At 46.8% G+C, this 25,440-nt stretch overlaps 10 protein-coding genes across 10 annotated transcripts; 7 read left to right on the plus strand and 3 right to left on the minus strand.

The window, feature by feature from the left end:
* Window positions 1–95: 95 nt before the first annotated feature.
* N7478_001729 (uncharacterized protein) lies at window positions 96–1,101 on the minus strand (the record flags this gene model as incomplete). Its single annotated transcript, XM_056917944.1, has 3 exons — window positions 96–526; window positions 593–812; window positions 883–1,101. The coding sequence occupies 3 exons, from the start codon at window positions 1,099–1,101 to the stop codon at window positions 96–98; spliced, it is 870 nt and encodes a 289-aa protein (XP_056783555.1).
* Window positions 1,102–1,420: 319 nt separating this feature from the next.
* On the plus strand, window positions 1,421–2,773 carry N7478_001730 (uncharacterized protein; the record flags this gene model as incomplete). The annotated part of the gene is made up of 5 exons (XM_056917945.1): window positions 1,421–1,518; window positions 1,573–1,691; window positions 1,747–1,944; window positions 1,987–2,069; window positions 2,135–2,773. The coding sequence occupies 5 exons, from the start codon at window positions 1,421–1,423 to the stop codon at window positions 2,771–2,773; spliced, it is 1,137 nt and encodes a 378-aa protein (XP_056783556.1).
* Window positions 2,774–3,305: 532 nt separating this feature from the next.
* On the plus strand, window positions 3,306–4,176 carry N7478_001731 (DOPA 4,5-dioxygenase family protein; the record flags this gene model as incomplete). Its single annotated transcript, XM_056917946.1, has 4 exons — window positions 3,306–3,376; window positions 3,469–3,601; window positions 3,679–3,736; window positions 3,881–4,176. The coding sequence occupies 4 exons, from the start codon at window positions 3,306–3,308 to the stop codon at window positions 4,174–4,176; spliced, it is 558 nt and encodes a 185-aa protein (XP_056783557.1).
* A 750-nt stretch (window positions 4,177–4,926) lies between these two features.
* N7478_001732 (uncharacterized protein) lies at window positions 4,927–6,236 on the plus strand (the record flags this gene model as incomplete). Its single annotated transcript, XM_056917947.1, has 5 exons — window positions 4,927–5,041; window positions 5,107–5,437; window positions 5,503–5,559; window positions 5,645–5,806; window positions 5,876–6,236. 5 exons carry the CDS (start codon window positions 4,927–4,929, stop codon window positions 6,234–6,236), a joined length of 1,026 nt encoding a protein of 341 aa, XP_056783558.1.
* A 2,441-nt stretch (window positions 6,237–8,677) lies between these two features.
* Window positions 8,678–10,475, plus strand: aspE (septin; the record flags this gene model as incomplete). Its single annotated transcript, XM_056917948.1, has 2 exons — window positions 8,678–9,183; window positions 9,284–10,475. The coding sequence occupies 2 exons, from the start codon at window positions 8,678–8,680 to the stop codon at window positions 10,473–10,475; spliced, it is 1,698 nt and encodes a 565-aa protein (XP_056783559.1).
* A 974-nt stretch (window positions 10,476–11,449) lies between these two features.
* Window positions 11,450–14,452, plus strand: anxc4 (annexin ANXC4; the record flags this gene model as incomplete). Its single annotated transcript, XM_056917949.1, has 2 exons — window positions 11,450–13,990; window positions 14,156–14,452. 2 exons carry the CDS (start codon window positions 11,450–11,452, stop codon window positions 14,450–14,452), a joined length of 2,838 nt encoding a protein of 945 aa, XP_056783560.1.
* A 901-nt stretch (window positions 14,453–15,353) lies between these two features.
* N7478_001735 (uncharacterized protein) lies at window positions 15,354–16,519 on the minus strand (the record flags this gene model as incomplete). Its single annotated transcript, XM_056917950.1, has 2 exons — window positions 15,354–15,797; window positions 15,887–16,519. The coding sequence occupies 2 exons, from the start codon at window positions 16,517–16,519 to the stop codon at window positions 15,354–15,356; spliced, it is 1,077 nt and encodes a 358-aa protein (XP_056783561.1).
* A 1,139-nt stretch (window positions 16,520–17,658) lies between these two features.
* N7478_001736 (uncharacterized protein) lies at window positions 17,659–19,206 on the minus strand (the record flags this gene model as incomplete). Its single annotated transcript, XM_056917951.1, has 1 exon — window positions 17,659–19,206. One exon carries the CDS (start codon window positions 19,204–19,206, stop codon window positions 17,659–17,661), a length of 1,548 nt encoding a protein of 515 aa, XP_056783562.1.
* A 339-nt stretch (window positions 19,207–19,545) lies between these two features.
* N7478_001737 (uncharacterized protein) lies at window positions 19,546–20,433 on the plus strand (the record flags this gene model as incomplete). Its single annotated transcript, XM_056917952.1, has 1 exon — window positions 19,546–20,433. The coding sequence occupies one exon, from the start codon at window positions 19,546–19,548 to the stop codon at window positions 20,431–20,433; it is 888 nt and encodes a 295-aa protein (XP_056783563.1).
* Window positions 20,434–20,613: 180 nt separating this feature from the next.
* On the plus strand, window positions 20,614–22,209 carry N7478_001738 (uncharacterized protein; the record flags this gene model as incomplete). The annotated part of the gene is made up of 1 exon (XM_056917953.1): window positions 20,614–22,209. One exon carries the CDS (start codon window positions 20,614–20,616, stop codon window positions 22,207–22,209), a length of 1,596 nt encoding a protein of 531 aa, XP_056783564.1.
* Window positions 22,210–25,440: the final 3,231 nt, after the last annotated feature.

The following is a 25,440-nucleotide window of genomic DNA, read 5'->3' on the forward strand; positions in this document are numbered from 1 at the left end:
TAAAACACGAAACGCCAACGCCTATCTCCATTGCCCCCCACCCAACCTTGTTAATCATTCGGTCGTGCTATCGTCAATTAGAATACTGGGGTACTCTACCCCTCCACACCCACCATCTCCTTCAATGTCTCCTCGGCACCTCTGTACCAGCGACCCATTTCTTCAGTTCCGTCCGTCTCGCCTTCCTGCTTCTTTCTCCTTGCCTCACGAGCCTGCGTTGTAGCCTCCACCTTCCTTCGCTCGAGCACCGAACATTCCCTTTCAATCGCTTCAGCCTCTCGAGTCTTGCGGGGTAGCGAGTTCTGCACGGCGGCAATCTGGCGGTTTAACGCGGCCAATTCCGCTTCGCGATCAGCAAGTAGCTCCAAGGTCGCTGGAAGAGACATATTCTGTGAAGATCGAGGATCTGAGGTATCCATGCTCGCGACTTGCTTTGCGCGGAGACCGGCAATAGTAGATTCAAGGTTCTCAATTGACTCCGGTAGACTAGCGAGCTGCGCTTCTTGAATCTCAACTTCTTTGTAGCCTATGATGATAATCAACAATGTCAGTGACTCGGTACGTATAGCAATCCCTCAAAGAGCATACTCACGGCTTGCGAGATCCCGACTCATCTTCTCCATTTCCTCAATCATAACGCGGGCTTCCTCCTTCCGTGCCTTGAGCTCGGCCTTCACCTCCGCTAACTGCGCCTCCAATTCCACGTTTTCATTGTGTCCGACTATCAACGGAGGATCGCCTACAATAGCGCGTAGGAATTTCTCTTTCGTAACTTGCTCGACGTAGGAGAATCGCAATTTGGAAAAGAGCTCCTATACGATAGTCATGAAATTTAGCCATTGCCGCTTGGTGCAACTTCACGTCAGAACATTGTATGCTAACCTTGTAATGTGCTAGATCGGCCTCAAGAGAGGCAGGGGTAGGATCATTCAGGTTAAAAACAGAGATATCTGAGCCTCGCTTTGCAGGCGAGGGGTTCGTGTCTCCGACATCTGAGATGGGCTCTGCGATCTTGATGATATTCAAACTTTGGTTCAAGTCGCCCTGTTCTTTCCTAAGGGCTTCGAGCCTTGATAATGCCTCCGATGCACTGACTGCCATATCTTTTCAGTAGATCAATCCTCAATAGACTGATTGGAGGGACATGGGATTTATCTTCTGCAGCAACCGCGGAAGCAAAAAGCGTAAACAATCGCGATAAGAAGGCGGTCAGTCCGCCACTTTCTTTGATCTGCAGGCGCGATCAGCTTTGTTCATTCCCCACACGATGTGATTGCGCAACGAGTTCCTCCAAAGGTTTTCTATGGCTCCTTCATAGGATGAATCACTGGATCTAAGACATCTTCACTTTGGCAGCGCCTTTTGAAAGCCTGCTCTACACTCCTCCCTTTCACATCCATCAACTTCCATCAGAGCCAACATGGACGACGATTACGTTGCACAGGTCCTTGCCAAAGAGGCGCGAGAGAGTTCTCAGAAGTACTCCAGTAATGGACTCTCAGCATTTATGCCTTCAAAGTATGTTCTAATTCGAATTCTCACATTCAACTACTCTTCTGACTTGATGCCTAGACCGACAAGCAATGCTCCCAAACCGAATACCCGATTCCTTCGCCATCTTATCAAAGAAACAGACAGTCATAATACGGCTCTGAAGCGCAAAGAAGAAAAAGAAGCTCGAGAGCGAATGCGTACATTAAAAAAACAGTCCGCAGCAGCCAATGAATCTACCTCTCACTCGCACAGAAGACCTGATCGAGCGTCTACACGCGGTACCGAAGGTCCGCGCCTGGCCCGCGCGGACCAACATCGATCTCATGGAAGGAGGAATCCAAGTCGATCTACATCTACAGAAAGAGACAGGTCACGACGTCATCGGCACCGGGACGAGAAAGATCGAGATAGAACGCGAGACGGCCGACATGACCGCCCAGAGCGACGAGGGTATCGTAGGGCCGACTCATCTCTAACAAGACGTCGAGATAGAGAGCGATCATATTCTCGATCTCGAAGTCGCTCTCCACGCCGAGAAAGAGAACGAGACCGAGATCGCGCCTCCAAATCCCGCCGTAGCGAACGATCACGTCGATCCGAATCCCCATCTCATACTCATTCATCCCATTCACAACGCAAGAGTCGAGAATCAGAGCGTCGCTCCAGACGTGATGAGCACACATCTTCTCGCCAGCATCGCCTCACCCCACCGAAATCGGACGAGCCCCGTGAATCGAAGTCCTCCTCAACAACCACAACACAACGCCGTGACGTTTCTGAAGACTCGGACCCTCTAGAAGAACTCGTCGGCCCTCTCCATCCTTCGACAGCCAATTCTGAAGCGCCTATCCGCTCACGAGGTCGTGGGGCCTACAGATCCAACACCAGCAACATCGACGCACACTTCGCGTCTGACTACGACCCCACCCTAGACATACAACCTGATGAAGTTGAGGGAAATAACACGAAACAGCCTTCCCGCCGCCATGTGACAGGTCTTATGACCGGCGAGGACGACTGGGAAATGGCTCTTGAAGCCATGCGCGATCGCACGAAATGGAAACAAAAGGGCGAGGAGAGGCTGCGGGCGGCCGGGATCAATGAGGGTGCCATTGATCGCTGGAAGAAGGAACCTGCTTTTACCGGTCTAGATGGGGAGCGTCGGCCTGAAGATGTAAGATGGTCGAAGTCAGGTGAAGGCCGTGAGTGGGATCGGGGGAAGTTTGTCGACGATGAGGGCCATATCGATGTTCGTGCTGCATGGCCTAAGTCAAACTAGAAGTGAAGCTTGAAAGATGTCAATTACAGTCAATATTTTTATCACACAATACATCATTAATACATATCCTAGAACATTAATGTCGCTTCTTGACTTATAGATACTGTACATCCGTATAAGTAAATATTTTCTTTCGTGGATATTAGATCCACTTCAACCACAGATAGAGACCCGCTCATTCCGCGGCTTTGTCAGTGCGGAAAACTTCCACATCGTGATTATGATTATATAGCAGGCCACACTGACGACATCGATCCTCATTTTTAATGATTGTGATTGCTCAGGATTGCTCAGCGATTAGTATTAGCTAGAGTGCTGATTGATAAGATTGGCTCCTCGAAGACAATTTGTACCTACTTTCCCCCACCCGGATATTGCTCATCCAGGAATATATAGCTGCGGGGCAAAAGACCACAGGACCACATAAACGTTTGAATATCTACCTATTCCAAGGCTATTTCTACCACCACCGCTACCTATATCCTTCAAGTTGGCCATCAGTGCCATCAAAAACACCAGAAACACATACAAAATGCCAGATCAATATTCCTATTCATACCCATCACCATTAGAGGGATATGAGAACCTCGACCTGCTATCCGAGTAAGCGCGTGCACCAGCACATCATGATGTGCACCTGAAAAAGAGCCTCAGAATGAGCATTTTGAATAGGCTGACATCAATGATTGAAACAGCGAACGGAACGAGGATGGAAAATCCCTCAAGAACCCCACAACCGGAACTCTCAGCAAAGCCTACGAAGAATTTCCCGACCCGCTAGCCAAAGACCGACGCGGTGGCTTCGATATTCACATCTACCACTTCCAAGTATGACGGCAACTTGAATCTCAGGAAGCGATAGAAGCTCAAAACTACCAGTAGTTCTTGAACTAACAGCTACCCAGAATAATCCAGATCAAGTAACATTTGCCAAAGCACTCCATGAACGAATCAGACGAGAATGTAAGTATTCCCTCTACATTGAAGACCACAATATTGTCATGATATACATGCATGCAGTCTCTCAGTCTCAGACTAAGATTACCTGTCCTGTCAATTAAATACTTAGACGTCTACCTGGGATATACCAACTAACGTATCATACAGTCCCCGAATTACGCATTTACAGATTCTTCGATAAACCCGTCGGACCACACCCCGTCGCCATGTTCGAAGTAAATCTGTTCACGCCAGCGCAGTTTGGAGCCTTCATTCCTTGGCTAGTTATCAATCGCGGTCCATTGAGTGCGCTTGTTCATCCGAATACGACTGAAGGGGCAGATGATGAGGAGAGAGATCATACGCAGCGGGCGACGTGGTTGGGGGAGCGGATTCCGTTGGATTTGAGAATTTTCAAATTGCACCAGGAGGCTGAGAGGAAGGAGGAGACGGGAAAGTTATAGAGATGGCTATGGAATCACGGTGTCTTCTTCAAAGGACGTATTACTATGTAGTTGATCTGAGATAACAGAAAATTTGTAAATGCGAACAATAATTCGTTTGATTGATTGGCATCACGTAAGACTTATTTGTCTTTTTGGTGTGATAAGCATGACTCTGCATAACTTATCAGATGAACAAGAGATAGGGATCTCTGCGATCTACGAGGCTGATCCTAGATCCTGAACACAGTTCTAACAACCGCAGATCATGATCATGATCAGCGGAGTCCATGCACCGCGATCCATATCATCACCTGAGCAAATGACCAACCCCGAGTCCACGTCACGCCCCCTCCGCATATGATGAGTAGAAAAAATGTACCAGGACCCTGCATCTATCAAATTCTCAGTGTCAAATCAGAAACCCTCACGTCCCACCTGCTTCCACTCATTGACCATACACACCATGCACATAACATTCCGAACACTACCTCACAATATGAACCTAATATCATAGAGCTGGTAGCCAGTAAATTCGAGCTATACCGAGACATTCTATGAATCATCTACCTGGTAGGTTACCTTGGATGCTTTACTCGGAATGCACAAGACTGCAATATCTGCTTATGTCTTGTGACGAAGATCATGCTGATCTATGCCATAAATGTAGATATAGATAAAAGCTCTCAGATCGATCTAACTTGATAAAAAACCGCATAACATGAAGCTATAACTACCCCAAGATAGAAGTCCTTTCTCAAATCGAAAAAAATGCACCTAATACAATACCTCGCATCCCTCATCCCACTATCCCTCTTGAACCTGAAACCAACACTCGCATCCTCATCCCAAACCACAATCATACCTCGATATGTCTACGACTACGGTAAACAATCTAATAGTAATTCTATTTGCACATCTACCTATCACTCATCAGTCGAAACTACATAGCTCCCCTAGTCTGGCTTCACAGCCAAGACGCATACAAACCAAGCGATCTCCAAGCCCAACTAGACAATACAACCCCCCAAGTAAACTGGACATCTATCCCCAACACACCAACACCACTAACACTAGATAACCTCGATCAACTCAATAATCTAGGAAACACAAGCGTCTACCTAACTACGCACGGTGGTATTGCTGAAAGCCCCCAACCAGCTTGGTGGGGAGGTATCACACCAGATCGCGATGGACGTATAGAGAATGGAACAGGGTGCGCGATTATAGTCGTTGATCATGGGAAAGAGAATGTAGATGCTTTCTACTTTTATTTTTATGCGTGAGTTGTGCTGAATATTCGATATTTGATACGTGATCGTGATTGTTATTTCTGACAGAGAGCAGATATAATAAAGGTGATAGAGTATTTGGGAGGGAATATGGGGATCATATTGGTGACTGGTGAGTTAGTATTTATCTCATGATGTTGGAAAGAATAACTTCGATACTACTAGTAGTGCAATGTATAAGCTGACTTGGTTAAAAGGGAACATAACATGATCCGCTTCTCAAAGGGAAAACCCCAAGCAATGTGGTTTAGCCAACATGCCAGCGGACAAGCATTTAGATATAAAGCGCTCGAAAAACGAGGCCAAAGACCATATGCCTACTCTGCGAACGGGACACATGCCAATTATGCGATAAAAGGGTAACCTCTACTCAAATTAACTCATCCATTTTAAGATTCATGCATAAGTATGCTAACCTCAAAACCAAGTCAACACGATCATACAATCCCCGGCCTAAACCTCCCAACCGGTTTCGTCCTAGACTATACCAATAAAGGATTCCTCTGGGATCCAACCCTAAACGCCTACGCATATATCTATAATCCCAAGAGTAAAACGTTCACGGCAGCTGACCCTGACTCGAGATCACCGGTTGGGTGGCTTGAGTTTAATGGGAGATGGGGTGATGCAAGACCTCGGGGGGAGAAGACGATCTTTGGAGAAGCGAAGTATATGGCTGGGCCTAATGGGCCGAAGTTTAAGGTGTTGGATCGGAAGCATGTTTGTCCTTCTAGTCCGTGTTTGGTTTTCCCGTTTCGGACTTGGGATGTACTTGAGCCCCAGCACTGAGGGCTTGGGAGTTTAGTGTGTATTGTGCTAGGTTGTTGGAAAGTGGATTCATGGTTAGGCTCTATCTATATGAGTTTGTATCTTAGGTACAGAATTTTCAAGTTTTAGGATAGACTAGTTAGACCATTTTAGCAATCGAGGTTAAAGGCAATAAAATCTCAAATCTGCACGCGATACTGTAGCCCCGCAGTCGGGTCCACAATGGAAATCACGCGAAAGATCATAACAGAGTGAGCCAGAACAGATTCCATAATACTGAATAAACATTACCATTGTGATCTTCTATATTGCTATCTGAATACAATGGCATTCACTGATCCAGGGTTCACAATCAATAGACCTGACGCGTCCCAGACAGGACCATTCCGCGGATTGTGCGAGCCCCACTTGATCGAGTCGCGTGGCGGTTGGATGCGATCGAGAATAAGTAAGCGTGCAGCGATCGACTGTACATTAGCTGCTGATGGGTGAATTCTAATTCTAATTCAGTCTCATGTTTCATGTGTATCATTTGAAGCGTTGATTATAGACTGCAGACTAGGTGTGATAATTGGTTGTGGGATCACGTTTTAAGATTTGGAGGGGCGAAAGGAAATGAGCTGGAGGGGAACGGGTGGACGAATAGGCTAAGCCAAAGTAAAAGCCGGAACTTGGAACCTTGGAGGTCATGACTCGGAGCTAAGAGTTCTGTTTTTTGTGCGGCATAATACAGTAGAGTGGGATCTTCTCCTTTATATGGGTTTGATCCGAGCTCGGGGTCCATCCCCATTACTAGGGACACTGTAGTAATGAACTCCGGTAGTTCATGTACCCACCCCAGCACCCATTTTATTTTTTAATCTTAAATTTTGAAACACGGGACGTGTTTTGCTTTTGTTCAGCTCAGTTCGGTTCAGTCCAGTGGTTCCTTGTAGGAATGGGAATATTATCTGATCCAACCAATTGATGCTTGATGTTTGTGAACAGATGCTGCACCGAACAAATCCCGGCTGAACCGACAGAATAGTGACTCTAATTCGACGAGTCAGATCAGATTGCCAGCGAGTCTTACACCTGAAACCGAGCATTAGAACAGCAGCGAGAAAGCAGAAAAGAGAAAAGCAGATCGTGAAGCAAGTGGAGTCCAACGGCCCCTGGCGTCCGTTAACGCACGTGCCAGCTGCCTGTTCAGGGGAAGACCTCGTGGTAGTCAGTATACATAGATGGATTTTTAATTATGCTATATTTAATTAGATATAGAAAGAATCATCGCCTCCTGTTCTTTATTTACCCTGCTCCTGAGGCTACGAGGTACAGGTTATAATGCTGGTATTCATCGACACCAAGACTTCCCCTCCGGGCCTTAGCCGCCCGCCGGCGTGGAGCGAGTATCCCAGCAGTCCACACAGCAGCTCCAAGTGGGGAGAGCGTGGTGGGCTCTGGACCAAGTCGACATTACCCCTGAATCATAATAGTGCCCTGAACTCGTATCAATACAGAGAGAACATTGAAGAGAAATGTTCATACCCAAGAACTATTATTGTAGATACTACATACTAGATATTTATGAACTAGATTAAACCTCAACATCATAGTAAAGGCAGACAACTTGAACACAATACAAAGAATAATCAACTTGAACTCCATAATAATCCGTAATGATAACCTGTCCTACACTTACAATACTCATATGTACTACTCTCTGTACATAAGCCTTGCAGTTCATCTCCGCACTCATTTTCTTTCCTCTTCTCTCTACCCACTCCTTTCCTTTCGTTTCCTTGCTATTTCTCACCTTAATGCGCCGCTAGAGTCGGACGCTGTGAGCAGGCCGCTTCCCAATTTCCATCTTTTCCATCTCTCCAGAAAAAGTCACGCTAAAAAATACAATTATACGGGATTGGGAAACTTATTTTTTTCTTTCCTCTCCTTACCCTTCAACCCCCCCCCCCGAATTTCAATTCCAACACCTTCCCCTTGCTCCGTGACTCCAGTAGACACGGTTCAGCGGAATAAAGTGCATAACACGACAACTCACACTGGTTGAGAGTTTGTTACGATTGAATCGACTCTGTTCTTTGTTCGCTCGTTTTTTGAACTTGGATCTCTTGTTCTGCTGTCGCAGATACCGTTCGGTTTTTTTTTTCCTCTAACTTTTTTTTTTCGTGATTGGGTCCTCCAATTGTCGCATCGAACTATTGGATATAAACGTGGTTGCATTTGTGACGTACAATTGAGATGTAAGTTTCCCCTGGACCAGATGAGGGGTTATTTACCCGAAGATATCCAGATCAATAATGGAGAAGAAAGAGAGAAAAGCACAGAAAAGAAAGAAAACAAAAGAAAACCGGCTGATTGGTGTTATGACTGCAGATTATATTGTCGCATTACAACAGAACCGTAAGCCTTGAAGCCTTACAACAGAAAACAAAACAAACCCAAAAACATACGCAAATACGAAAATGGCAACTCCAACTTCCTCCCGGGCTCCGTCCGAAGTACCTTCTAGTACTGATCAATCCCTCAACCCCAACGCTCGCCGTACCTCCCTCGGTTTCCTCCGTCGCTCCAAATCAACCGAACCCCTCGGCGAACAACGCAAATCCTCCGCCAGTCGCAAAAAGATGACCAAATCCCAACTGATGGAAGAAGAAATCCGCCGCCAGCGTGAATCCTACGCGCCTAAGATCGCCCCGCGCCTGCCAGACTTCTCACCCGCCCCGCAGCTGGAGACCTTCGGTGGTGAAGAGCGTGATACCCTCAATACCCTCAAGGTGGAGCCAAATCTACCTCGTCCCCACTCGGGTGTTGCGGCTACTTCTTTGGCGTCACCGACTGACTCTATTGATCCTTATGCGAGGTCTGAGAGTATGACCCATCGTGGTCGGTATAGCTATGCTAGTAGTGCGGTTAGTACTGTCAACAGTCCCCGTCGCGTCCGTCGTCGCAAGGACCCCACTCCATACAAGTAAGTCAACCATTCAACTCTTGTCTATTACTGAGCCCTGTGCTTGCTATGGATAGCATGGTATTCTGCTCTGTTTAAATTGATGTACTGACAATCACAGTGTGCTGGTCGTTGGTGCTCGCAACTCCGGCAAGACTGAATTCCTCAACTTTCTCCGCAAGTCGTTGACAATGCCCCCGCATAAACACCCCTCACGCACCCCCGAAGAACTCGAAGAACTGGAACGCCAGACATCCGTCTACGAAGGATTCACCTCCCAGTACCTCGAAACCGAAATCGAAGGCGAGCGCGTCGGTCTCACCCTCTGGGATTCCAATGGCCTGGAACGCAACATTGTTGATCTGCAGATGCGCGCCGTGACAGGCTTCCTGGAGAGCAAATTTGAGGAAACTCTCGCGGAAGAGATGAAGGTTGTTCGTTCCCCCGGTGCTCGCGACACTCATATCCACTGTACTTTCCTTCTTTTGGACCCCGTGCGTCTGGATGAGAACATCGCCGCCGCTGAGCGCTTTGCCAATGGCACATCCAAGGCCACCGACACCCCTGTCCTGGGCGTCTTGGATCAGAACCTAGATCTACAGGTGCTGCGCACTATTCTGGGCAAAACCACCATTGTGCCTGTCATCAGCAAGGCGGATACTATCACCTCGACTCACATGGGATACCTGCGCAAGGCTGTCTGGAGCAGTCTCAAAAAAGCCAACATTGATCCTCTTGAGATCCTTACCCTGGAAGACCAGGAAGAGTACAGCTCCTCCGAAAGCGCCTACGATGAATCAATTGCAGAGAGCGAGCCTGCTCAGCCTACGCAAACCGCCGAGACCACCGAGCCTACAGATGGTGCTGCTGAGACCGAGGCCGAGACCGAGATTGAGAACAAATCTACCGACGAGACCAACGAGCAACAAATTTTTACCCCTCGCTCCCCCTCACAGCGTAGCCGGAAATCCACCGGTTCGTTGAACATGGCCAATCCCCACGTGCCGTTCTCCATCCTGTCCCCGGACCCACACTCCCTTGCATCCGGAGAAGAACCCGTCGGTCGCCGATTCCCCTGGGGTTTCGCAGACCCATACAACCCCGAGCACTGTGACTTTGTGCGTCTTAAGGACTCCGTCTTCACAGAGTGGCGATCAGAACTCCGTGAAGCCAGTCGTGTTACCTGGTACGAGCGCTGGAGAACCAACCGCCTCAATCGTAACGGTCAACCTGCGCCTGCGCCCTCGTCTAAACCACGAGCCAGCTATGGTGGTCGGACAGGCCCTGCTTTCGACGGTCGGCGTACACGTTAATTGATTCTTCTACGTGATCACGCCGGATGCAATCGGATTGCATCGTTTGCCTATCTTCGTTTCGTCTCCTTGTCTTTTTGTTTCTTTTTTTTTTTCTTCTACTCTTTGCCTTCTCCTGTTCGCATAGCTTGCTATTCCGCACATACCCCCTTCCCATTTCTCTCGCTCTTCTCATCTACTGAGAAGAGTTACTATTCTTTTTTTTGTCTGTTGTATTTTCCTTTCTCCACACAAAATGTGTCACCTCGAGTGTCTCCTGTACTCCAGATTCGTGTTTTAATTCGTGGGTAATCAATTTCGTGGAATCGACTTTGTGCTAGTACTCTATACCTAAGCTTGGAATACTGACAGCCTTATTGCATCGTAATCATCGTACCTGACCAAGCAAATGATCCTTTAGCGCCGCCCTAATGCACCCAAGAAGCGGCTGAAGAGCAAAGAGCCACTCAGCACCAATGAGAAACCGCTGGAATACACTGGCGGCTCCATCCACCTCGTTTCTGCATCAGCAAAGTCAGCTGGGGTTCAAAGGCAATTATACCTGGATGAACCTTGATTTAAATACTCGATCTTTCCAGATTTCCTTCTGACTTTAACTTTACTCTTCTCTTTCTCCTCTTCCCTCTTTCCCTATATAATCCAGGGAATGGTATCAGCAGCACGGCCCAGAAAAGGCAGAACAAGACAACCTTGCACTCAGTGGAGCCGAGCCCCAACCTTCTCTTCGCACTGATCATACCCACCCACTCACTCTACTCAACTCTGTCGCAAACCCTTAAATCAGGGTCCTGTGCCCGCTTACACCAGCAAAGAAACATTCTGGACCAAGACCAAGATCAATTTTATTTATTCAACCCCAACACCCCACCTACTATAGTATACTCAAGTAGGTGCAAACACATCTCCAAATCCGGCAAAAACCCCACAATCAACCAGGGACAAAGCGACGGACCCGACCAAACCAACAAAACAAAATGTCGCTACAAGTCAACGATCCACGGTCGCGCTCCAGATCCCCAGGCCGAACACACGAGCGATCCCGTTCTCGTTCTCGTTCTGTCTCCCGTGCCCCGGATACACTGGACGTAGCACCTTCTTCATCCCATCAACGTTCTCGCTCCCCCGCTGTCGTGGAGCTAGGCCGAAACGGAAATGGAAATGGAAGCGGAAACGGGGTCTCGAATTCGAGTTCCAGTCGCAAAAAATACGACTCAGATGATGAAGCCGAGATCGAGCGTCAGTATATGGCTATGAAGGAGTCTAGAGCTCGAGAGCGAGAGAGGGGTCGTGAAGCCGAGGATCGCGATGCAAGGAATGCGAATGCGAATGCGAATGTGAATTCTACACGTGCACCTTCGGCACGGTATGATTTACCCCGCGATCGGGACCGCGATCGCTATGAGCATTCAGACGACGAGAAAGATCTTCGGCCTATACAGCCTCCAAGACCATCGTATACGCAGTCGCAGGCACCACCACCCCAACCACCACGTCCACCTCCTTCACCCTCAGCAAGAAATGGATTCGGAATTGGTCGTGGCCGTCGAGACTCTTCGAGCTCCGAGAGCTCTGTCGATGACGATTTAGCCTACGGCGATACCCTAGGTTCTCATCCTAGTTATGCGCGACCGGGTAGATTCCAATATGCAGCGCCGGGACAGATGATGTCGCGCGAACCACCGCGCCCATCTAGACAGACGGATTGGGCTTCTGTACCGGAGTGTGAGAGGCCGGGCTTTGTGCCGCCCATAAACACAAACACAAACTCACAGGGAGATGTGATGCCTGGCGCGTTTCCGGGGAGTGGGCCTGTACCTGGTGCATTTCCCGCGCCGGCTTCGACATATGCTGAGGTACCTGGGACTGCTGCGCCGAGTTTTCCGCCCGTGCAGTATTCGAATTTGAATTCTGCGCAGGCCCAGTCGCCGGCACAGGGGCATGCAAGGACTCTTTCTGGACAAGCGGGATATGCTCAACCTATGACTTATCAGTATGCCCAGGTTGATCCGAATGTGCGGTATACTTCTAAGACGACGCCGAAGCCATCGTATACTGCTTCGCCTGAGGCGCAGTTTTCGAAGTTGGCGAGTGATCCTTATGCTCATTCTCGATCATCGAGCCAGAGCCAGGGCCAGATTCAAGGCCACAGTCAGAGTCAAGGCCATTATCCCAAACAGCCCGAGCAACCTATTTATCCATACAAGTATAGTCATGAACCTCAATTCGGTGATAAAGCACTTCCTCCGCCGTCGCCCAGGGCGCAGGCGCAGTCTCGACCTCAGGAGCAGAAATTTGTGGAGATCACACCTGGTGGTGGACGTCGTCCACACAGTCACAGTCTGTCCGTGTCAACGAATAATCTTGCCGTTGCCGGTGCGCCTGTTGTAGGCCAGCATCCACCTGCTAGCCCCCTTCTCGAGGCATACCACGGTACATACCAGTCTATGTCACCTATGCCCTCACCGATTGTGATTCCCTCCGTTCGCGACGACGACATCTCCGATCTCGAACCATTAGATGGCGACTCTGGCTCCGACTCACGCCGCCGCAAGAAACACACACGCACAAAGTCCTCTACAAGCGAGAAGGACCGCGAACGTGAACGTGACCGTGACCGTGACCGTGAACGCGAAAGCCGTCACAGAACCAGCAAAGAATTACTCATGATAGAGCGAGACCCAGACCGCGACCGCAAAGACGAAAAACGCCGCAGCAGTTCCAAAATCCGCCACTCAACCTCAAACCGCGACTCCAATTCCTCCCTAACCCACCGCGATGACAGCTCCCTCGTCCTAATCTCCCCAACAACAGGTCGAAAACGCGTCTCCTTCTACGAAGCAGACGCAGACGCAGAATCAATGCAAAGCGCTCTAAACCACACCAGAAACATAGACAACAAAACAATCATCCAAGTCCTACCCCGACTAACAAGTGACGAAATCCTCCTCCTCCGCCAAGAGTACAAAAACCGCGTAAAAGTCCACGGAAAAGGGATAAACCTCGCGAAGCATCTCCGTCTCAAACTTGGAGCTTCCTCTTTTGGAAAAGTAGCCTATGCCACTGCGCTGGGCCGCTGGGAATCAGAAGCATATTGGGCAAATTGCTACTACCAAGCTGGGACATCGAGACGAGAACTTCTCATTGAGTCGCTTATTGGGAGGTCAAATGGTGCTATAAGGGAAATTAAAAATTCTTTCCGTGATACGCGGTACGAGAATAGTTTGGAGAAGTGTATGCGGTCTGAGTTGAAGGCGGATAAGTTCCGGGTTGCTGTTTTGCTTGCTCTTGAGGAGAGACGGATGGATGAGAGGGAACCGCTTAATCATCGGCTTGTCCGTCAGGATATATCGGATTTACATCGCGCGCTTGTTTCGAGGGATGGTGGGGAGACGGCTATGATTCATATTATTGTTTTGAGGAGTGATACGCATTTGAGGGAGGTTTTGCGTGCTTATGAGGGTATTTATGGGCATAATTTTGCGAAGGCTATGATTGCTAAGTCGCGGAATCTGGTTGTAAGTTGAATCTTCTCCTACTCTCTTTCCTGTCTCCCTCATTCTAGCCATTCTTTTATTCCACCTACTCCTTTCGATCCCCTCCCTTCCAATACCCAGATTTCTTCTCTCCCATCTATCCTTTCCTCCAATCATGATCCACTCTAACCTTTTCCTCTTATTCAGGGCGAAACACTGGCACACATCCTCAACGGCGCAATCAACAGACCCATGCGTGATGCTCTCCTTCTTCACCAAGCACTTCGCGAATCGAAATCAGGACGCGAACGCTCTGAACTTCTCATTTCACGTCTTGTCCGATTACATTGGGAACCGAGACATCTCGAACAAGTGAAGATTGATTATCGGAGACGATATGGGGAACGCATTGAGGAGGCTATTGCGGAGGAGGTGCTTACTTCCAGTAATGGGGGCGAGTGGGGGGAGTTTTGTATTGAGCTTGTGCATAGCTCTGCTGCTTGATATCCTCATTCACGTTCATGGGATTCTTGGTTTTGTTTTTATCTTCGTCGGGATGAATGAATTGATCGTGATCGTGATTGGGATGGTGCTTTGTGATTTGTGCATAGATTCAAATGTTATAGTTACTGTATCTATAAGATCTGGTTGTATACGAATACGAGGGCGGTGATACGTATCATGAGTTAACTTCCAAGTCAATCAAGTAATTGTTCTTCAACTCTATTATTCAATAATTCAAATAAAGAATAACTATGAATCCAAGTTATTGTTCATTACATCTTAAGCCCGGAGCTTGTACGTGTACCCGGGAAAACAGCTGCATGCACGGCCACAGCCACGAGAAAGATTGATGCACGTCTTCCAGTATAAGAAATAAGGAAACAACCTTGGATCCTTCGAATCCTTCGAATCCTTCGATCGTCTGTGCCCCACTCTTAGCTGCAAGGGTGAATAAATTGTATCTGAAAGTTATGGAATCGCCCGGGATCATGTAACCCATACCCTGTACCCAGGTACAAACACATGCTACACACCCGCTAAGCAGCGATGAGATCAGAACTTAGTGGTATTAAACGAAAACAACGAAGGTGGGGAAAGGAGAGAGGGAGAGCTGGGAGGAGAGCTGGGAGGTGGTGAGTGGATATCAAGATAAAACAGCATCCATAACAAGTAGAACGGGAAAAAAAGGCATGAATATTCGCGTAAGCTATTTATTGTTTTCTGTTTACATAGCATATTCCATCCATAGCTTAGTTAGCTTCTCCCATCATCGTCTACACACGATCATTCCAGACCCCCTTTCTGAGTCCCAGTCTTTGATGTGTCCTGACACAGACCATTAAGATCAGTATCGCTCACCAAAAAAACTACTCGCAGTCCCAAAAACCCAACTGAAATCATTTCAAGGAGCAACACCCGCATCACCGAGATCATTCACTCCATTCGGACCCCCATATCTTCCGACAGTATTCCAGTATCCCTCTCCCTTATCCCGACAAGTTCCAATAACACAGTAATACTTCGAGCCCTTTCCGTTGCTGTTCGGCGAGACAAGTACCGATGGGTCTTCGATGACATTAGATCCACCAGTACCATCGTCGCAGTACAATGATATCTGGTTTTGGGCCTGGTATTTTGTGTGTGCGGCATTGTACCATACACATACTGTTTCGTCTTTCGTTCCGCCACAGGTGTAGGAGTTGCCTTCAGTGTATGATTTGTCAACGCTGAATCCGGCATTAATCCATTTGTATAGTGTGAAGGTCGATGTGAAGGAGAAGGTGTATGCGGTGCTGTCTGTTACGGAGGCGGAGCAGGATGAAGATGTGCCGCAGTCGATGTTTTTCTGTAAATATAAATATTAGTTAATTGAAATCGAGTTTGAAAAGAGAAAGAGATAGGGGTATCATGATATGATGAATGATAGATACTTACACTGTACTGTTCAGCAAAGTATTGCTGTTGAATTACGCTCTTTATAGCGACAGTGGTCTCACTGGAAGAACATGACGAGCGCTTATCAACATTCTCAAGTTCATTAAGATCACTCTTAGTGACCGGAACAGCGGAGCTACGGTCCACTGGTCCAGCTTTGGAAGTATCAAGAATCTTAACACCCTTTGCCAAATCAAATGCAGTAAGATCACCCCCAAAACAGGCCTGAGTCTCATTAATTGAGATAGGTCTTCCCACAAACTTTGCATCCATGGTAACAGTGCAATCCAGCTCAACCTCATCATCACTGTAGATGCGGTTACATGTTGGGCCACCGGAGTGCTCAGCCTTAGAATGGATTGGGTAGGTTTTGCCTCCAATGGTGATTTCTCCGGAAGCTTTCTCGTCAACTTTGAACTGGATATGTTCGGCAGCAAAGTTTCCATGGTCTAAGGTGTAGTCACAGGTGTGACCGATAAGCTGCTTTGCGCCGTTGAATGCGGCTATGCCGTGCTTTTCATCATTTCGGTCATGGCGATAGAGAACGTTGATGGTTGTGTTCTTTGATGGAAGGGCATGGGCAATGGAAGAGAAGACAGTCACCGTTGAGGTGAGGAGAGGACCGAGACGCATGGTGAATAAGACCTCAAGTTAGGAATAGGCCTTTGAGTGGAATGGAATGGAAACTGAATAGATTTTCAGCGTTTATGAACGTGTATTTATACCTTGACTGAAACTTCAAAGCCATATTCATTCTACACTACTAGTCTTGTCGCCCCCAATCATGATACCCACAGCCTGATGCCACCTTTGAACGCGAGCAATCGGAAATAGAATAGATCTGCGTGCTAGCTCTTCCTGCGAGGATAACTGCGAGAATAAACTGTGGAACCTTTCTGTTCCGATTCCCGGTTCTCGAGATTAAGAGAAGGCCCACTTAATGTAAAAGATAATAGGTAGAGATGAGTATTAAATAGAATAATCGTCTTGGAGATTCGAAAACATCCGTCCCAACTGCAGTAGCAAGAGGAAGCCCGGGACACTGCAGATTGAATGTCTATATTTGGTACTACATGCACGTCTATGTACGCTCTCCTTCAAGTTATTAAAGTGTTTTAGAGTTATTATAAGGCTTAATTAAAGGGATTGGCTTTCTTGATCCTGATCTTCGTGGGTATTCTTCGGCTATTAATTCGCACTGCCAACCTCTTGTAGCTAGTATAGAGCGATCACCTCGGCCTACTTACTTTATATGGCTAGACTGATACCCTCCAAAAGGTCCCACCCTTTATTCCCATTTATCATTTCATGTCCCTTGTAAATGTGTGGGGTTTTTGATTTGCACCCTACATGTGGATGCTGTGGACCCTCGCGAGTTGTTGCACCGCACAATGTACTCTATGTGGCTAGTCGGTGGAGCCTCCGGGCACCGGTGTCTCAGGCTTCAGGAACAACTATATCTCGCCTAGAAGATGGTAGTGGGGCAAATTGTGGTCTAGCAGACAAAGAGAAATGCTTGAATAATTAATTATGCTTGGTGATCCCTGGTACTTCTGTAGGATGCCTTCAATAAGAGGAAAGTATAGAGAGTTTCATTGGCTCGGCTTCAAGAGACGGACATGATAGCGATGATGCATTCTAGTAAAAAAAGGGTTGCCATGTATATAGGTTGTATTTCTCATGATGTTTCTCGTTGGTGTTTATCTCATGTTCCATTTAATGTTCAACAGCCTGTTGCAGTATGTGTATGTGCGCTATCCGCACTTGGAAGTTTATTTGCTTTTAGGCTTCTTCCCTAGTATTCTCGCAGGGGATGCCAAGAATAGTAAAGTCATTAGCTGATTGATATATATCATCCATTGACAGAGGGTTAAAATCATGGGCATATCTGCAAGTGCAGCAGCTAGCTCCTCTGATTCGGCAGATTTGAGGCTTTGCAACTGTATATCTGCCGATTTCGATGTTTCTTCGCGGGTGCTGAGTGGATTATCCAGGCTTCCCTTACACCGTTGCTGTCTGTTCCGAGCGAGGTGTGATTGGATGTCACTATGCAAACGCTGTGCACTGACCAGGTCGTAGATATGGTCTCCCGGCGTAGCCGGAATCTTGACCTCAGACTCTCGTATAGACGGAAACGGCTCGGGGTTTATCTGGGAAGAAATAGTCTTCAGCGCTTCAAAGCCCAGAAGATGTTCTGGCTGTTTTTCTTGTGTTGTAGATGTTTCAAGTTTTTCTTGGCCTTTATTCGTTGGAGTAAAATCACATTTTGGAGGGACTTCAGAGCTGGATTGAAAAGAAACCGGAAGTGAACCGGGCATTTGGACCCCCAATCCTTCCATATTCAACCTCTCCATATCTAGATGAAGCCCCTCTGCAATATTATCTAGCCGTTTCGTTGGTCTCTCATTTTTGTCGGGAAGGACTAATATGCTCGAACGAGAATCGTCTCTGCTGACCTCAGAGGGGAATTTGAATAGTTGTTTCACATTACTCTTCAGCTGCGCGGAACGTTTTCGCAGCTTTCCCTCGATCTCAACTCGAATAAAAAACGGCCTATCGTCGTGTTCTAAAGCACAGGCAGTTTGAATGACACTACTGTGTGTTGGTTGAGGTTGCAGCTCATCTTCCGATAGCTCCCATTTAAGTGTTCGATATGTCATACTATGAAAATTGTTCTCATGCCGACGGTCTTCAGCAGATCGAGATCCAGGTAATATGTGGCCTGTAAATATCCACCGACTGGATGACATGACAGAGCGTTCTCGCTCATACCCTAGTCCGCCACCACCATTGCCAAGCACATTGAACTCGGGGGTTAGATGCATTGTGTGTTTAGTTAGCATCTGTGTAGGCTTTCCTTCAAGTTGCTTAGGACCAAAATAGTGGGTGAATTGGAGATTTTTGGGAACATCTGAATCGATTTCAACTGCCGGTTCAATGTCAATCGCCGGGTATGGCTTTTTGGACCCGGCTTTGTGAGAGCGCGAGAGCGGAGCTCTTCCTGTCGCTCGTAGTGTCGATTGCGAACCGCTCTTGTATTGCTCTAAAGTTATCCACACAACTGCACTTCGTAAACAGCAGTCATTCGGTTGAGAGAAGGCAATATCTATGTAAAGAATACCGGCACGATTATCTGGCGAGTGTAATACGCCCAGTTGTGTCTTTGAATGACGAAAGCGACAATCGATATGAACGGGCCCTAGCTCTTGGGAGCACATGCTGATATTGGACTTTTTGTCAAATGCGTTGAACTTCGGGCCATATTTCCGACCAAATCGTGTCGCGGACTGACCAGCGGTGCGTGAAGATTCAGACTGCATTTAGAAAGTGAATTTAGTAAACAACAGCGCTATGGACAATTTGTGACTGTGATTGTGAATCTTTCTTTCGAAAGACGTTTGTGTCGTGCGCGACAGAGCGTGTCCAGCCTTCCTAATTAAATGACGGGTCGAGGCGGGGCGCGGGGGGTGAGGCTGAGGTTGAGGTGTGTGTGTGGCCACTAAAATCTTAGTGGCTGTCTTCATGACGCAGCTGTCAAATGTTGAGACTTCTTTCGCTATGAGAATCTTCGACCCTCACCGTGTTTTCCACGATTTATCCCATCGAATCGGCAACTAAAGGTGCTTAGTACTTGCATTTTGAGCGACACGAAGAAAGCTATGCCACAACAGGCCGTCGTGCCTTCAAAAAGGGACTGGGGTGACGAGAGTGACGAGAGCGATTACAGTGAGACCGGTGTGTCAGTACGTCTTTTGCGACGGGAGCGAACTCAGATATGGAGACACGATCATTCTTTGCGGCCTATCAACAACAAGCGCGACCTGAATGACACCCAACAGTCGCCTGCGGCTAGAGTTGTGGAGAATAATGACCGGCTGGGAGAAACTGCAGGTGATCATGAAGGTCCTCGGCACGGACATCGACGTCCTTCTGCCGACACACAAGACGACATCAACAAAGGCAATGAACTTGATGAACTTGATCCATATCCCCTGAACTTTTATCCACCACATGATTTTCAAGTCATTGATCTTGCTGCCAAGACCCAAATAGACAAGACTATTCAATTTGCAGTGGATATATCTGAGGATATTGAGGGCCACTGTGAGGAATTATCTCGATTGAAAAGGTGGGGATACTTCAGCATGGCACTCGAGTATTTCGAGTCCAATTTACAGCAGCATCTCGATCTACCCATGGTGGCTATTGAATATGCCGATTTATTGAGTGGGCAAGGGTCCTACAGGGACTTGACAAAATGTCGCCTAGACGCCCCAGAGACAATGAAAACCATTCCACCATCCTTTGAGCCCTCGCCTAATTTATACAAAACTCATTTTGACCTTCTTATTTTGAATGCAAAAATAGCTTTTCAGAGCTTAGCACCAGAAGATTTAGATTCATATGATCCGGTTGATTTTCTATTCGAAATAAGCTACGAAGCTAATTTACGCCTAGAAGAGAAGACTGACAGTGGCCGTGACATACCATTTAATTACACAGAAGTAATGTTCCCTTACCATATAATTTATTGGAACATGTTCTAACACTCAAATGATGAACAGATCCAGGTGCTGCGAAACTGCTTAAATCTTGGGGCCCAGATGAACAGAAAGAATGGAAGTAACAAGTGCACACACTATCTCGTGCACGACAATTGGCACATTATCTACAATGATTTACTCGTAAACGAGCGGATATGGGAATTTCATGACTTCTTTATTGCAATGAACAGGTTCTTTGGACCTTCAAAAACGTGGAAATCTCTATTCGGCACCGCATCTTCGACAAGAGATGACAATGCTCAATTAAGCGCTGTATTTCAAAAGTTCAAACAAGACTGGGATCTGGCGGAGTACGATGAAAGTACTGAATTGGCGTTGCTGAGCATACTCACTGGTCAAATATATGAGATGTACTATTCTCGGAGATCCTACTATGCAATCAAGCCTGCGGTTGCCAGAGAGATCAAAATCTTTTTACAGCAAGCCAGCTTGCACGCTGGTAGAGTTGAGAGCCACAGCGCTCATCTGATCAAAACCCGCCCATACCTGCAATGGAGAATTCTGACAGAGACTATCAATCGAAATTTGAACTGTTATGTTTTCCAAAAGGACAGAGATACAGAAATTGAAACTATGCCAGGGAATCTTTATGATGAATGGCCACTTCCAATCTATGTACCTAAATCCACAGAAAGACCACACTGGCCAAAGCCAAATCCTGCATTTCCACCCAATGAGTCACTCCTTTGGGTCTTGAAAACCTGTCGCGACAATGGTGATTACAAGACCGAGGCCTCATGTCTCTATGAACTAATTGCCCGTGCGGAGAATCCCCGCTCCTATTTTGAAGAACTGGACGATCTTCTTCTGCAAAAACAGGGAGACTATCGTGCATACTTGGAATCTTGCATATCGCAATATCATCTCTCTACCGAAGAATCATCATCACGACGGCTCATTCAAAAATTGAAAGAAGCAAATGTGCAACTCGCGTCTTCTTCCGAAGAAGAACTAGACACTCTGCGCATCGCAGGACTTCAAATTCAAAACGCTCTCTGTTACCAATTCCCTGAGCTCTGGCCTGATATCAAACAAAACCTGAAACTCATAGGTAAAATGGTTCGTCCTGAACTCAAAACAAATCCCCTTGATATTCAAGGAAAAACTGGAGAGCAAGTTCCAGAACACGATACAGGGGCGCAAAGGGATAGAGACGATCCAATAATTCACAAAGAGCCGGGTTCATCGGGGTTGTCTTTCAAACCAAAGCGAAATGGCGGGAGATCTCCGGCCCGGACTCGGCCAAATGACAAATCCAGAATATCGAAACAGAGAGGATACGGAGAAGCTTCCACAGAAATCCATAAGAACAATACTCGTCGTCGTTCACCGAGCCCACATTCTAACATCGAGCTCCTTATGAGCCAGCGCATCCTCGAGCGCAACGATATACGCCAAGATATGGATATTTGGAAGCAAAAGCAAGATATCGAGCGGCTTGAACGAAAGCTTGACCGATTAATGGGCAGTCTTCACAATGAGACGACGCAAGGTCCTCAGATGGAGCCGAATATGACTGTAGCGCAAGATAACCCACCTGGTGGAAGCGGTGAAAAGAATATCAATATTCGAAAGCCAGATGAGCTCCTAGAAGAGGTTGGCAATGCTCAGGTGACAGAAAAGAACACTCAAGGTCTGGATGATCAGACTCAGATTGGAAAAGAACATCAGCCAAGGGTCTCGTCGGACCAGGAAGAACCTCTGTCGACAGGCAACGGCGAAGCTGAAAATCCATATTCTGGCGAAGAAGTTGAATGAATGTAGCTTTAAAACTCATTCCTTGATCAACTGCACATAACATGTGGCCATTTGTTTTTTCGACTGAATTCAGCCCTGAAGCATCTATCATCCATTATGTAGGAGGCTGCATGGAATAAATTGTGATGATAGCTTGCACGTTTCAACATACAAATATTCATGCTGGCGATAGGAGAAAAGGAGAAAACGAATATGATATACGCTCCAGCTTGGCTATTTACATAAAACTGTAGTCTATTTTGTAAGGAGAATATGTCTGTAATATGGAATCCGCACTTCTACTAGCACTGTACGCGATCCTGGCTGCAGTGTCCTGTCGGTTTTAATTTAATCCAAAATACATGGATGATGTCTTAAATTCCAATAAATTCCACAGTAAATATTGTTCACTAATACTCACTAGACAATACTCGTCTCATAGAAAAATCAGGCCACCCATTTTCATACATAGGAGTGCGCTATAGTACGCTTTGATCGCTGCAATGACCGCTTTGATCGCTATTACGTGGCTAGTGTGTGTGTGGCTAGTGATGGAGGCGATCAGACTTTCTTGTGCTTTAGCGCTGAATTTGAATTTTATGATTCTCAGCAGAATCCCCTCGGTGGCAAACCAAAAAGGGAATTAAAAAAAAACCCCTGCATTATACGCTGCACGAATGCGTAGATAATGGATAAAGTACCGCAACTACCTAGTGTAGTACGTACAGGGGTAAAAAGACTAAAGCCCGAAAATCCCGCAATCCCCGGCTCCAATCTTCGCCGTGAGCCTCGCCACCGCCAAGAGATGCTGCGAATTGGTGACGAGTTCTAGTTTTGTGCTAGTTTTGTGCACTACCTATTTTGCAGGACGACGGGTTGACGGGGCTCAAGGGACTAAGTTTGTCGTGTAGATTAGTGAAACCTGCTGTGGTCACCCTCAGGTTCCTTCAGTTTCGGGTTTGTAAAGAGTGCAATACTTTTTCCATCTATATCGAGGCATTCGGCTTGCCAAGGGCCTAGAAGGGACTTGAAATGGTATCGTATTAGAGTTGAACTATTGGGGATGTGGTTGGATGTCTGTCGCGATTTCAGACCTCCATTCTGTTTGGAAGGTTTCATATTTGCTTTTTCTCATCCCAACAACTCAGGTTGACGTTTCTGCCTTGACAAAAAGCAAAAGCAGAAATCATTGCGCAAATTACAAGTTACTGCGCCTTGTCAACGGTTTCGGGTTTCATTGCGTACATGATATGGAAAGATCCATGCTTTGACAGCTCAGTTATTGTTCACAGACTCTGTAGAAAAGCAAATATGACCGATTGCTGTCTGGCCCCGGCGATCTATGTGCTCCATGATTACGAGACCACAGTTTTGTATGCTATTGGATTCCCGACTCCAGGTTGAGCTGGAGAAAACGCCTTGGGCCGTGCCGAAGAATACTATTACTATTATTATGTATGAGCGCCTTTGCCCGCGACCGTCATCTTCATTCCAATCTCATTTCTTCGCCCATTGTCTTTGCTACTGTCGATTTTTATTTATTTATTTTCGTTCTCTTTTCGTTGAACATTGAATACACTGTACTGAGCACCTGGTACGTCAGAGGCGGGTAGAGAAAGGCGCGCCCGCCTACATTCCCGATCTTACTCTGTATGTATTACTCGATAGTAACTGCATCTTAATAATTTTTCATGATCATGTTACCACTAACATCATTGTGGAGTCTTCACACTGGTTCTAGACTCATTTCCGGGGATTTTCATTTATTTTGATGTTATTTGATTTTACTTTTTGTCCTGGAGGGATCGGTGTACAGTCCACAGCTGAAATCCTCCGAATCGTTTGCGTTCCATACATGTTCATGCATCGAGGTATGACAGCATCTGAAAGACTCCGTCTCGAACCGTTTTTATTAATTATGTGCCTACAGTGATCTCATTTCCCTGGACTCGGGAACTGTTCCCTGATCAGCCGAGTTGGTCCAAACTCGTAACCTGGCATCTGGTACTAAGTTCCAACCTTACTAGCTTAATGAACTAGTGTAATGGCGGTCTACCAGATCCCATACTACGCTCTGTCTTTTCCAGTTTCAGACTCTTGCAGGCTCATTGGTTGAGATACGGTAGCCGGGGTAAATAGCGGTGGAGATGTTTGAAGAACAACCTGTTCGCCCTTGCCCTCATATTCCTATTAATTTTGATTTGACTCAATTTAAACTCCGTTTTACCCTGTACCCAGGTAGATTCAACAATTTCCCTGGCGGTGTAGAAAGTAGTTGGGGGGTGTAAGGCACAAAGTGGGGTGGGGGTGATGTGATGTGCTGCGGCATTGCTGGGGATCGCCCCACAGTATCACCGGCCAGTATGACGAAGGACAAGGTGATATGGGGATAAAGAAAGCTCATGAGTATATCTGGGCACTAGAAATGTAAAGAGGACAAAGAATTAGATTGATCTATTGATCTATGTGTTCTATTTCTAATATAGCTAGGCAGATGCGTTCATCTGGTATACATGGATCAAGTATTACCTAAAATTCCAACTGTAAGGTGTTGAGATTTGACACAACTTGAAGCTCCGCGTTCTTTGATTTGGGTTTTCTTTTTCTTTGTCTTTTTCTTTTTCTTTTTCTTTTTCCCTTTGATCCATGCACGTATCCATACAATGGGGTTGGTCCCAGCCCACTGGGACTCTTCGCTGCAGATCCCCGTCCACCCCAAGATCCTCGGACTTTACCTTACACTCTGCAGATACCCAGGTCCTCTCCCACCAAGCCCGAATACCTGTTACCTGGGCATCTCCCATCTCGCCGCTCAGTAGTCGAGAAAACAAAGTGGACATGCACTCGGTCTGTTCTGGTCAACAGGATGGACCTTTTTCTTCACCGGTGTTTCGTGTTTTCACGACACTGCGGACGGGCCCTTTTGTGCCTGGATGGATGCGCATACTTCTTTCGGTCCGTCGATCTTGTGACTTGCGTCTTCGTACTTTTACCTTAACCCAGAAGTATACTGGATCTATAGGAGATTATATCCATCGTCAGCGCGCCACACAACAGGTGCGACCCTGGCAGCCGATATCCACTTCTGCATGCCACCTTTGCCCCATTGAGGGTCCATTGTTTTGTTTTATTGTTTCAATTCATGACTTTGCCATTTTTATCTCTGCTCTTTGTGATAAAGTAAATGCTTGGAATATTCTAATATAAATAAATAAATATTCAACAAATCAATCGGTCCAGCTCGCTTGTACA

The sequence above is a fragment of the Penicillium angulare genome, assembly GCF_028827245.1.
Source record: "Penicillium angulare strain IBT 27051 chromosome Unknown utg000002l_segment0_segment0, whole genome shotgun sequence".
Lineage (NCBI taxonomy): Eukaryota > Fungi > Ascomycota > Eurotiomycetes > Eurotiales > Aspergillaceae > Penicillium > Penicillium angulare.